Raw genomic sequence first — 13,152 nt, 5'->3', positions numbered from 1 at the left:
GCTGAGGCACAGTCTCACCACAAACCCCCACCCCAGGCAGTGACCACAGTCTGGAGGGAGCTCCAAACCCAGAGCTTCTCCCCCAGGAGCCAAGGGTTTGAACCCCCCAGTGGGGACTCCAGCCTCTAAGACCTGTGCTTGAGAGACATGCCCCCAAAACTTATAGCTTTAGAGACCAATGGGGCTCAAGTCTGCGAGGCCTAAAGACTTGAATGCACAGAATGTGTTCAAAACGAAAGAACAAGACAAAATCATCAGGGAAAAAAAACTTAATGAAATGGAGCTAATTTACCTGATAAAGAGTTAAGAGTGATATCATGAAGATGCTCACCTACCCTGGCCAGTTTGGCTTAGTGGTTAGAGCGTCGGCCCATAAACTGAAGGGTCAGGGGTTCGATTCTGGGCAAGGGCACGTACCTGGGTTGCAGGTTTGATCCCTGGCCCCGGTCGGAGTTGAGCAGGAGGCAGCCAATCAGCGTGTCTCTCTCACATCTGTGTCTGTCTCTCTCCCTTCCCTCCTGCTCTCTCTAAAATTCAATGGAAAAATATCCTCAGGGGAGGATTAACAACAACAAGATGATGGTCACCAAACTCAGGAGGTGAGTGGATGAATGTAGTGAGAATGTCAACCAAGAGATAGGAAGTGTAAGAAAGTACGAGATAGAAGTCACGGAGCTGAGTACACTAGAAGGTTTGATGACATGGTGACTGTAGTTAACATCACTGGATGGCGTATTTGAAAGTAGCTAGGAGAGAGGAGCTTGCAAGTTCTCATCACACAAAACAATGTTTGTAACTATGTATGGTGATGGATATTGACTGGACTTACGGTAGTGATCATTTTGAAATATGTAAATATAGCTGAAACTAATATGATATTATATCAATTATACCTTAATTTTTTAAAAAGTTGAAGAGAGCCCTGGCCAGTTTGGCTCAGCGGGTAGAGCGTCGGCCTGCGGTCCAGAGAGACCCGGGTTCAGTTCCTGCTAGGGGCACGTACCTTGGTTGCAGTTTGTCCCCAGCCCTGGTTGGGTCGTGTGGGTGGCAGCCACTCGATGTGTCGCTTTCACGTCGATGTTTCTCTCTCTCTCTCTCTCCCTCTCACTCTATCTGAACAAAATATCGAAAAATGTCCTCGGGTGAGGATAAAAAAAAAAAAAGTTGAAGAGAGAATGAAGTGACTGGTAGCCCGTGTCTCTCTCTAGCAACTGCAGACCTCCTACATGCGACGCCAGCATCTGATTAAAAACCCTGACACGTCAACAATCCTGCAGATGACTCAGGGCCTCATAACATGCTAAACGCTCCAATCAAACCAGAACAGATACAACCTATGGTCTGCGGACACCGAAGGGGCAGCCACAGGCGGCGTGCTGACCCTGCGCTCACCTCTGCCTTCGTGCAGGAGTTTGCTGAATGGCTTCAGTTGTTTCTCGTAGAGGATGGCGGTCTGGGTGTACTGGTGCCGCAGGGCAGTCCACGTCTTTTCTAACCTTGTAATCTAGAAGAAAGAAAGGTGTTCTCAGTTTGAAAAAGGCCCTTTTTAAAATGACCTTTTTGGCCCAGCCAGTGCGGCTCTGTGGTTGGCATCCACCCATGCACCAAGAGGTCCCCGGTTCGATTCCCGGTCAGGGCACATGCCCAGGTTGTGGGCCCGATCCCCAGTGCAGGGCATGCAGGAGGCTCTCTCTCCCTTCCTCTCTAAAGTCAATGAATAAATAAATACATAAAAAGACCTTTTTGCTTAAGTTTTGGAATAGATGATAGACGTATATGGGGAAAAAAAAAAAGTCAAAGCAGTTGAAAGGAATGTACAGAGAAAAATGTATCCCCCACTCTCACCTGCATTGCTCTACTGTCCCTCCCCAGGGACAGCTCTTCCCATCAGTTTCTTGTGTGTGTGTGCACACTGCTTGGAAATAAATGCATGTCACACTACACGTATTTGTTTGCTCCTTGCTTGGAAAATCATTTGCTGTAAGTACATATGAAACAGCACAGAACAGCCTTCTTTTGTTAAACTTCTGCATAATGTCCCACCTTATGTATAAACCATAGTTTAAGCACTCTTCTATAGATAAGGGTTTTCAACACGTTTTTCTATTACAAAATTACCTAGTAAATTTACAGATTTTGCAAATGTGCACATGTGTGAAAATGTCTGGAGGATACGTTTCCAGAAGCAGAACTACTGGGGCAAAGAGCACGTGTCTGAATGTGGAGAGGCGGCCAGCCGTCTTCCACGGAGGTGACACTGAGGAGAGGCAGGGATGTGAGGTCAGCATTTTCATGTCACTTGTAATATCTGAGCCCCACAGAAGACTGCCCGGGCCACGATGCCCCCTCTCATTCCTGTACATTTCTTTTGGAATACTGTACTCAACTCCAACACATGCCACTGACTCCGACTGCCCCCACTCACACCACGGCACCAGCAAGCCAGTGTCTGGAGACTTCTGCATGGAACAATGGGGGGAGGGCACTCATGGTTAGGGATTGAGAGCCAACTCCCTTGAAGTTCCTACGAAGCAGGTATTTTGGCCTCACTTTACAGATCAGAAAACAGGAGCAATTGGGTAACTTGCAGAGCTGAGACTCATTTCGTGGGCCTCTAACAGCGCCTGTGTGTTCCAAGTGAACGGAGAGAAGGGATCAGCACCAGGAGGTTTTCTGGGAAGGAAAGGATGTGGGCTGGTCTTCCTCTGGCCACCCACCATGCTGCCCTCTCTCCTCCATCCCCCTTCTCCTCCTCAGCCCTCAAGCCTGGCCCTTCTGAGAGAAGCCCGTGTCGCTCAGCTAAGCCATCTCATCTGCTGGATGCTCTCTTGGTACGAGGAGCTGGGAGGAGAAAGTGGCCCGTGTGGCCACAGGTTTGGATGACACACAGAAATGATGTAACTCCTCTGGGGTTTCCCCTGGGTCTACCACTTCCTTCCCCAAGCAGTGCTCTGGCTGGCCCAGGCCCTGGACCACCTGCAGGACTGTCCCGACACAGCGGAGGTACTCCAGAAGGGAAGAGGCTGAGGCTGCTGGAGGGGAGGGAGCCGCCTGCAAAGGCCTGTCAACGTGCCCGGGGACAGGGCCTTAACCACGGGGTTTGATGTCATGGACAGAAACCACCTAGCGCCACAAACATCCCCGTGCCCACTCTCTGAGGAAGCTCTGGGCCGGAGAGCCACACACAGCTTAGCAGGTTTGGACAAGAGGAAATCAAGCTCATGCCAATTAAAAGGACCTGAGTGAAAAATTAGAACCCCTGATATTATAGACATCAGTACATCATGAAAATACGGCTGAATTTGCTTATTCCCAGTATCAACCCTACTCAATTCCAGCGCATCTAAAGAATTTTGTAAACTCTTGGAATATTACATCATACTTGGAACTGACTCCCCAACCCCAAATTGTATTGGTGAAGGAACTAAGTTGTTCAGCCTCTTGTTTCTAAAGGTTCCTAATGCTCGCAGGGCCTGTACCTAGCTGCCTCCCCCAGGGGCAGGGCTGGATTCTGAGGAGTACTCGGCAGCATGTCCAAGATAATCCGAGGCCATGAAAGAGCCACGCGGATGAGCGGGCCTGTGTCAGTTTGCAGACGGGGCTTCCAGGACTGCAGAGGAGTCCAGGGCCGGGGGGTCAGAGACGGGAAAGCCCATCTGAGCAGTCGAGACCACACAGCCATTTTCCTCTGTGAAGTCTACCTGATGTCAAATACAGGTTTTCAGTTTTGCCACTCATCTAAAAGCAGCCCATCAAAGCAGATACACTCAAAGTGCGCAATTTCAGAAACTAATTACGGGGTTATATGGCAGATGGTGCAGAAATCTGAGTTTTTTTAAATAACAGAGGGTGTTTTAGGTCACCTGAGGAACATTCTCTGAGATACACCATTCTAGGGATTCTCAGATAAGAGCGCCCCAAATGGCTCCGTTTCTCAGTCGTTACCCCAAGCGGCCCACACACCTGGGGACTCGGATGGACAGTCTCGCTCACACAGCACCTGCGCCAGACATATCATCCGAATTGGTTCCCCAGGAACTGTTCTTGAGGATGACCTTCTTATTGTCCACCAAAGAGAGAGAGTGGGTTTGGCAACTACCTGCCGTTTTTAAAAATGGCCAAGATGCTTAAGAGACTGCTCTTGGTTGCCCCCTAATCAAAGCAGCTTCCACTGAGTCCATGTACCTTTTGAGACGGACCAGCATCGGCTGTGATTTGCTGAGCACGGGCTCGCAGAAGGCGAAGTGCGCGCAGGCCCCCAAGGCTGCACAGAGCAAGTGGAAGTTTACCTGCGGCATCTCCAGGGCTTTCATGACGGCCGAGAAGGAGTAGAGGTCCCCCATGGAGTCCTTCAGTTCCACCGCCACCTGGATGATCCTGTCGAGGGTGGCCGCTCGGTCCTCCAAGGTGCCTGTGCAGCCCAGGATGTCCACTGCAATGCCGATGGCCATCGTGCTGTGTCTGAGAGCGAGGAGACCAGAGGTCAGGCCCAGGGTCAACAGGACCAGGAGGAAATGAAACCAACCAGCTAGGAAAAGGGCTGGCTTTGCACCACGTGCTGCTCTTGCCCTGATGTGTGCTGGTAGCTCAGACGGTTTGGCTGCCGTTTCAACAGAGACCACCCCTACCAGCTGCCTGCAGCAGGGCCGGGCCGGGCCAGGCCTCGGAGGGTGCACAGCGCAGAGTCCGAGGGGACAGGTGCCCCAGGACCAGCATTGTGAGGCCTGGACCTGGGGCCGGAAGAGGGCCCTCCTCATGCAGGGGCATGTGGCTCCTGGTGCCTTCCGCAGGAGAGGTCCAAGGAAACACCAGGCCCCCGACACACCAGGGAAGCCCTTTGGGGAGGCCCTGGGCCACCTCCACTGAGCCCTCTGCACTGGGAAATGGAAGGGGCAGCAACATGAGAGAATATGCTTGATCCGGGAAGACGACCAGGGTGTTGGAAGGAAGGGACGAGGAGCCAAGAATGGAGTGTCTGGCTCTGGTCAAGAGGCCGGAGAGTGAATGGGGTGTGGACGAGGACAGCGGTGGACTGGCAGGACGTCCCTGTAAGGTCACGTTGTCATAACATGGAAATCGTGTTTGTATCCGCCAACAACCCTCCCTTTTCACATCCTGAACCGTGCAGGTCGACCTCACTGACCCGAGCAGGAAGCAGCGTGATCTTTTCCCCGCACGACAATGGGACTGAGTGAATGGGGTCACGGAGCAGCCTCCTTCGTTGGTGGCAGGAAGCACAGACTGCAGTCCCCTCCCTTCCCTCTGAAAAGCAGGACTCGCAGTTCAGTGCGCTGGGCCGGAACGGCCTCGCCGTCCTCCAGGCTGTGACAGCGCTGGTGGGGAGGCCCTGGTACAGCGTGGCCACTAACACGCATGTTTGAAACTCTGGGACCACCTTGTCCTGAAAGTTCACAGCCAAGGATGCCACTCCACAGTCATGCTTGTCTCTTGCCCACACGTGTGGGCCTCTCCCGCGCCCCTGAGCTAAGGGCGGCACGACCCCCCTAGAGCCAGGCACCGCTGCTCCTCCTGCCCACAGGCGGCCAGTCTACGAAAAGTCTCGGAAGAGTTTATTTGAGCCAAACTGACAGCAATTTCCAGGAAGCAAAATCTCAACAGACTGAGAAAATGCCCCAGAAAATGGCAGTTTTGCAGCTTATTTTATATATTCGAATCAAAGGAGGAGGCCTAAGGGGTTACATGAAATCCACTGGTGACAGATTAGAGAGGCGGAGAAAGCAAAACGGGGCGATCGCCAAGATGAGAGAGAAAGCAAAACCGCGAGGCAGCTCTGACACTGGAGGGTACGGGACCGTTAACAGTCACAGCAGAGACGGAGTGTGGGCACCCAGACAGCAATGTGGTCTCCCGTCTGGGATGGGACTACCCACCGTGACCCACTTTTAGTTAGGACATTTTATGGTCAGACAACCCTGTGTGGTTACCTAGCTCTCTGGTTTGTAAGGCCACCATGGGGGCCTCCCCTGAGCTCGTCAGGTTAGTCTGGGGCCCCCTCTCCATCCACACGCTGATGTTTGTTAACTAAGTAGTGAGCTCGGCTGTCTGTGTGTGTTTGAATGTGTACAGGTCGGCAAAAGTCGGTTTGCAGCTGTGAGTACACGAAACTCGGAGTTTAATCTTGGATCATTACTTATTATCGTATTAGTTTCCATATGAAAAACTGTAAACCTACTGTCCTCACCCTGTAGGCATGTCCCTATGTACAGTGTGGCCTCAGGGTGTCACCTGACTGCTCCACACCTCGATTTCTTCATCTGTCCAGTGGGAACAGGGTAGATGGGAGAAAGACCGAGTGTGGGCACAGACACAATCAAAGTGCCCGGCACTGGCAGGCACCCGGCAAACAGCACCTGCGACTGCAGTGGTCTCTGTGGGCACACCCTTCCCTCTGTATCTTGGTCCACTTCTCCTGTTCGTCTCTTTTCCTTTACCTCCTTCCTGACTTCTTTTCTTGTCTTAATGAATGGATCCTAACCGAGACTTCAAGTCTATTTTTATCATCTCTTGTTTTTTGGAGAGTTCTGTTACCCATTTGGAAAGTGTTATGGTTGAGCCAAACATTTTATTTTTTACTATTTATTTATGTATTTATTTTTTAATCCTCAACCGAGGATTTTTTTTCCCCCATTTATCTTCAGATAGAGTGGAAAGGAGGAAGGGAGGGGAAGAGAGAGAAAAAGAAATATTGATGTGAGAGAGACTCATTGACTGGTTGCCACCCACACCACCCTGACCAGGGCTGGGGACCGAACTGCAACTGAGGTACATGTCCTTGACCAGAATAGAATCTGTGACTCTTTAGTCCATGGGCTGACATTCTAACCACTAAGCCAAACCAGCCCAGCCATTTTTTTTAGAGTGTTTTTTTTTTTTAATTTTTTTTTTCTCTTTATTGATTTTAGAGAGAGAGGAAGTGAGGGAGAGATAGAAACATCAATGAGAGAGAACATCAACTGGCCGCCTCCTGCATGCCTCCCACTGGGGGTTGGGCCCACGACCTGGGCATGTGCCCTGACCGGGAATTGAACCGGTGACCGCTTGGTGCATGGGTCGACGCTCAACCACTGAGCCACACCGGCTGGGCGAGCCAAACATTTTAGATGTTTCTTTTAACTAATAGCAAACTAACCTCTCATGCTGCATTCAGTCTATTTCTTATTCAGTGTTTTCCCCGCTATGTTTTAGTAACCCTAATAAAAGACATATGTGTACTTCTTTAAGACTTGGCATTATACCAGCAGTGAACTGGGTAACTCTACCCATCCATTCAACCAACATTTGCCCAAAACCTCCTGCATGCACCACTGCGAGAAAGACCAGCCTGCCTGTGTGTCCGGGAGCCCCGGGCCGGCAGCAAGAGGCCCTGGCCATCACACTCGGTAGGCCTGCAGTGGGTGAGGCCGTATATTAGAAAATAATTGATTCTGAAACACAAAAAGATGATGTCATTTGGCCTGTGAGGACCACAATGCCCTTGACCTTCATTTAAACACATTGTAATGAAGAAAACCACTCCCCAGACTCTAGCAGGAAGACCACAGGCCAGCACAGGAAACAAGCCAAGGAGCGAGACCACAGGCCAGTGGCGACCGGGAGGAAGAGGAACTGGATGTAGAAAGAGTGGAAGTCTGAAAGCAGCCGAGAGAGAAGCCCCAGCCTGCCAACCTCAGCCGGGGCCCCGCGCCCAACACACCTCACGACACTGGTGAACGAGGCCTGGAACCTGGGGAGTTTCCAGACTGAAATGTACCACAGGAGAAACAGGGAAGCTGGTGCACAGCTCAATTCTGTTGAAACGGTGAGCACTGAGCCCAGACAACACAGGAGAAGCTACGGGACCTGCAAAGCCAGGCCCCTGGGCTTGGGGAGAGAGGCTGGAATCTAGAAGTCTGATCAGGAAGAGTAGAAAAACTCAGAAGTTAGACCTACAATTGCCCGAAGACAAGGATGCCTGAACGAAGTCAGCACTGACCATTTCGGGTCTCCTGCCTCCCAGATGTCTCCTGTCTGGCATTCTGGCATCTCCCACGGGACACCTCTGTGGCTGTGACACCAAAGCAGCAGGCCACGGGAACCACGGCATCGGCTTTGTGGCCACGTAGCCTTGAAAGCAGCACTGTTGATCCCCGGGCCACCTGAGAGGCAACACTTACTTTCCGGGGCTGAATTCTCGGACTACACGGCCCACGGGCCATATGTGGCTACTTTTACTTAAAACTGTCAACAGCAAAATAAAACATTTCATCCCCCCATGGCCAGGTGTGGCTGGTGGCTATGTAATGAGACAAGAACAGTTCAGCCATCGCAGAGAGCTGTGCCGATGGTGCTGTGACCTAGAGCATCCTGGGGCAGCGAAGATGGCACGCAGGCCCGGCTGTCCATTACCACCCAGGTGTGTGTCACGGCAGCGGGAAATGGGTTGGACAAACAGATAACTTAACAAGATAGTCTTGCCCAAATCAACTGTCTTTTCGTGTGTGTGTCAGAAAGGCCAACTTCTACGGTAATAAGATAATCAAGTCTAGCGCTTCTTTTCTTAAAAATGTGTCTTGCTATTTCTGTCTTTCTAATTTCTCAACATCCAACGTTCACATGTGGGGGTTTATTTATTTATTGTTTTTAATCCTCACCCGAGGACATTTTTCCATATTTTGTTCAGACAGAGAGGGATGGGGGGAGAGAGAGAGAGGAGAGAGAGAAACATCGACGTGAAAGGGACACATCGAGTGGCTGCTACCCGCACGACCCAACCAGGACCAGGGACAAACCGCAACCGAGGTACGTGCCCTTAGCGGGAACCGAACCCAGGTCTCTCTGGACCGCAGGCCAACGCTCTAACCGCTGAGCCAAACCAGCCAGGGCATGTGTGGGGTTTAAATGGCCAGCCAGGGCCCTGGCTCTTCACGAGAAGAGGGCAGAGATCTTCAGAGGCTGGGGAGACGGACAAGGGCCCTGCCTCACCCTCACGGAAAAGGTTCAGGCTCTGTTCTCCCCAGCCTTTCCCACGAACTCCCACTTAATTCCTAACGCAAGCTGGAGCAGGGACAGGAACGTGTTCTGTTCCCTGCCGCCCTCTGTGCTGTCTCTCTGTACATCTCCAGGAATTCTCTGGCTCCGGCTCCCGGGAAAGTTGGCCGGGGCCGCACACCCGGGAGGGAAGTGGCTCTGGGCGGCCGGGCTGCGCCCTCTGCTCTGAGAGCCGGGGCGGACCGAGAGGGCCCAGACGCCGAGGACAGCACTGCTCACCTTTCGATTATGTCCAGACGCAGCTGGTGGCCATAAGGCAAGGTAATGAGTTCCAGCCCCGAGCTCACGCCCATGTGCTTCCTCATCTCCTCAGAGACTTCAAGAATCCGAGCGACCTGTCAAGAACACAGATGAAACGCTGGATCAGGACGCGGGCCCGCCGTGGACACGGAGTCGGCACGCGGAGGACACGCAGAGCTGGCGAGTTCTTGCCCAGCAGCGGCATTGGAGGATGTAATACACACACTGGAATATAAAACCTGGAAGGAACGCGCCTAAATTGGTCTGCAGAATCTGCAAATCTGGTGTTTCTGCCCAGCCAGAGAACGGTGCAGTTCCTCGCGCTTTGGTCTGACACAGGCGGGGACCCGCTGCGCGTTCTGCTGGGGACAGCAGGCTGGCCGCCGGCGCCGGCGTGGGAAGCCGGAATTGCTCCAAGCGCCCCTTGCGGCCTGCTTCGCTGTTCCAGTTCTCACTGAACGGCAGGCTGGCTGCTACTACCCCTAATTACGCCTCTCTTAGGCTTGGTAAATGCATCATACGTCTGGAAACCATTAGAAATGTGCACAGAGATTTGAAACCGAGGTCTCAAACACACCCACTTGTCCCCCAGAGGGGTTTTCCTTGAAGAAAATCTCTATTTGTGTGTCCCAGCCAGTTCTCATCTCAGCACCAGCGTGTAATCACAGCTGATCAGAACCAGGTATTAGTTGGCCATTTATAGTTGTTACATGTTACCTCTAAATGTTGCAATGGAGTCAGTGTGTCTCTAAAGAGGGCTAACGGTGCCTCGGCACCCTGGTGCACTAACTGCAACCAGCGGAAACAGTCTCACCACGCCTGGACACGGGCAGGCACGAGACAGCTCCTCCCGTCTGTGGGGTTGTCCTCGAGTACAATTATCCTGGGCACGTGAACAGGCCAGATCTTCACAAGAGGCTCCAAACACATCTGGAAGTTCGCTGATATTATTAACCCTGACCCTTCACTTCTGTGGTTGAGCAAGGACCTGCTGTCAGCCCCAGGGAAATGAGCCTGTGGGCATCGGCTATCCAGGGGCAGACCCCAGAATAGGATGCAGAATTCATGCCATGCTCTCTGAGCCTCAGTTTCCCCTTCTCTAATACAGCTGCTAAGTTCACCTTCCTCAAGGGCTTTGCAAAGGATCATGTGCGCTTAAAACCTCAAAGAACTATTTGAAAATACAGGTTGTGAATGAATCACTAGCCACGTAGAAGGGGGAAGGATTCTGGCCCACTCTCTGGAAAGAGATTTACACCTCACCGACCAGCCCAGATGCACATGCCAGCCTCCTGCGGTCACACACACTTTGCTTGTTTAGACAGCTGCCCTGTCAGAGGCTCCAAACCCAGCACATGTGTGGGGCACCCTCCAATCCATGCACACACTGTGCAGCAAGACTCAAAGGCCTGTCGTGGATTTGGCTTGTTCTGGAAGCACAACCCCTGCTCTGACAGACAAGCTCTAGTCTGTTTCTCTTCAGTGTAAACATTCAATCCCCTGGTCACTTTCCTAGGGTTTTACCAGAACATGCCATTGCCGGCTTGTCCTAAGGCTGAGCTTGTCCTGTGCTCACACTGCAGGACCTGGATTAGGCCCCCTGGGAGCACCCAGGGCCCTGCAGCTCACAGATACAGAGGGGCGAATATTTCTAAAGCATTTATTTATTTATTTATTTATTTATCCTCACCTGAGGACATTTTTCCATTTTTTGTTCAGGTAGACTGGGAGGGAGAGAGAGGAACAGAGAGAGAGAGAGAGAAACATCGATGTGAAAGGGACACATCGAGTGGCTGCCACCCGCACAACCAACCAGGGCCGGGGACAAACTGCAACTGAGGTACGCGCCCTTAGCAGGAACCGAACCCGGGTCTCTCAGGACCGCAGGCGGACGCTCTAACCGCTGAGCCAAACAGGCCAGGGCTCTAGAGCATTTATTATGAACTGGACCCAGCATGGCGACCTCAGAGCCCCATGGGGAGGCATCCCAGCCTCCCTCTGCCCTTCAGATCTCAGCTGCCTCAGCTCTGCAGGCTCTCTGAACTCTTTGTCCTGCTCCCAGAGCCCTGACGGGGGCATGGCCTGGCCCTCCTCCCAGCTGCCAAGGGCCCTTCTGAACTGCAGTGAGATCACCTGGCTCAGCTCACCTTCTCTGTTGCCCTCAGCAGACTGATTGGCACTGTGTCCTTATAGGCCCGCCTTCCTCACTGAGCTGCAAAATGCTCTGAAGACAGCAACCTGGCCAGAGCCCTGAAGTAGGGACTTAACATGGAAGATCCACCAGGACCTCCCCCACCCCACCTTCCCTGCCACAGAGTGAGTCTTCCATAAGCATGCGTGTGCTGTTGCCTGGAAGGTATTTTTTGTGTTCGTCATCCGGTCAACTCCTGTTCAGCCTTCAAAACCCATCTCAGACATCCCCACCCCGACCTCCTAGCTGCCCCATGTTCAAGACCCTGCTTCAGAGGCCCCACAGCTGTCCCTTCCCCTGCACAGCATTTCTCTGCGTTGTGGTCTGAATTCCTACATCACTGTCCCTCCCGGCCTCGCCCACCAGGCCAGGCCTGGCCCACAGGAGGCACAGGGTCGCGGCTGAATACATAACACTAATCAGCACTTCCTTGGCCTCACCCTGGCCAGGCCTGGTATGGAGGGCGGTTGGCATTTATTCTCCTCTTCTGATTGGTGGGGAGAGAAAGACGCAGAGACAAGGAGAGGCAGGATTAGATTCAGGCGGGTCATCCCCAGAGGACATGCTCTTCACTACTGGCCCCACTTCCAGCCACTGCAAAGACAAGTGGGTGGGAGAATGGTTCCGGGGACTGAGGCCTGGGCGGCGGGTGCCCTTTGGCAGGGTGGGGTGGGGGTGCCCCGGTAGACATCTACCCAGCCCTGGGACTGGGGCGGAACGCTGCGGGGCTGGCAGCCTGGGGTGCTCAGGACCACCTGCTGTTCTGAGCGCCTCTCTGAGCGGCAGCCCTGGACTGTGCCCGGGGGGAACCAGCACTCGGGCCGCCGATGCTGCCCAGCGCGCTGAGCTTTGGTGGCCCCGTCTGGCCGCTGCATTTGGGGTGGTAACAACAGCCCTGTTTCACCTTCCTCTCGGGGTCACCGGTCGTGCCTGCTTTGTTGGCAAAGCCCTGCAGTCAGGTTCCGGGAGGAGGACAGGGAAATGGCGTGGGCTCAGGACTGAGGAAGGAGCCTCAGCGGCCCTGCCCTGGGAGAGCCTCTGCCTTGGGGGCTCCGTCCTCCGGGGGGCTTGAAAGCTGGCAGGGGGGCGGGGCCTCGCCGGACGAAACCAGCACAGAACGAGGAAGAGGGCAGACTGTCCTCTCCTGTTGCGGTACCTCGTGTCGTGGCTGCCAAGGTGGCGAGAAGGGTCTAGACCGGTCCACAAGAGGGCTGGCATCTCAGCCACCAGGAAAAAGGACTCACTTCCTCCTGGGAATTGGACTGTTCTGGAAGCCCAGACCCCGGTTTCCACAAGGCACTTCTGTCTAGAGAACCGAACAGGTTCGTGCCAGGCTCAGAGCAGGCCCAGTGTGAGTTATTTACTAGAACCGGAACCCTAAATCCTCTTACTTTACAAACAGGTTTAGCTCCCTTTAAAGTAAGAATTAGCCCGGACCAGTTTGGCTCCGTGGTTAGAGCATTGGCCCGTGGACTGATGAGTCTCGGATTCGGTTCTGGTCAAGGGCACGTACCTCGGTTGTGGTTCATCCCTGGTCCTGGTTGGGTCATGTGGGAGGCACCCAGTCAGTGTGACTCTATCACATCGATGTTTCTCTTTGTCTCTCTATCTCCCTCCCTCTCACTCTATCTGATAATAAGTAGAATAATAAGCAGAAAAATATCCTCAGGTGA

General features: G+C 53.0%; 1 protein-coding gene across 1 annotated transcript in view; it reads right to left on the bottom strand.

Moving 5' to 3' along the window:
- BCAR3 (BCAR3 adaptor protein, NSP family member) overlaps positions 1-13,152 on the bottom strand; it is a 108,932-nt gene that overhangs the window by 4,732 nt on the left and 91,048 nt on the right. Inside the window, exons 8-10 of the mRNA XM_036255661.1 lie at positions 9,268-9,383; positions 4,290-4,461; positions 1,393-1,504 (exon numbers count right to left, since the gene is read on the bottom strand). Coding sequence (XP_036111554.1) covers positions 1,393-1,504; positions 4,290-4,461; positions 9,268-9,383 — 400 coding nt within the window. The remainder of the gene's footprint in view (positions 1-1,392; positions 1,505-4,289; positions 4,462-9,267; positions 9,384-13,152) is intronic.

Source organism: Molossus molossus, unplaced genomic scaffold (assembly GCF_014108415.1).
Source record: "Molossus molossus isolate mMolMol1 unplaced genomic scaffold, mMolMol1.p scaffold_m16_p_12, whole genome shotgun sequence".
Classification (NCBI taxonomy): domain Eukaryota; kingdom Metazoa; phylum Chordata; class Mammalia; order Chiroptera; family Molossidae; genus Molossus; species Molossus molossus.
This window is presented reverse-complemented; position numbering and strand designations above follow the sequence as displayed.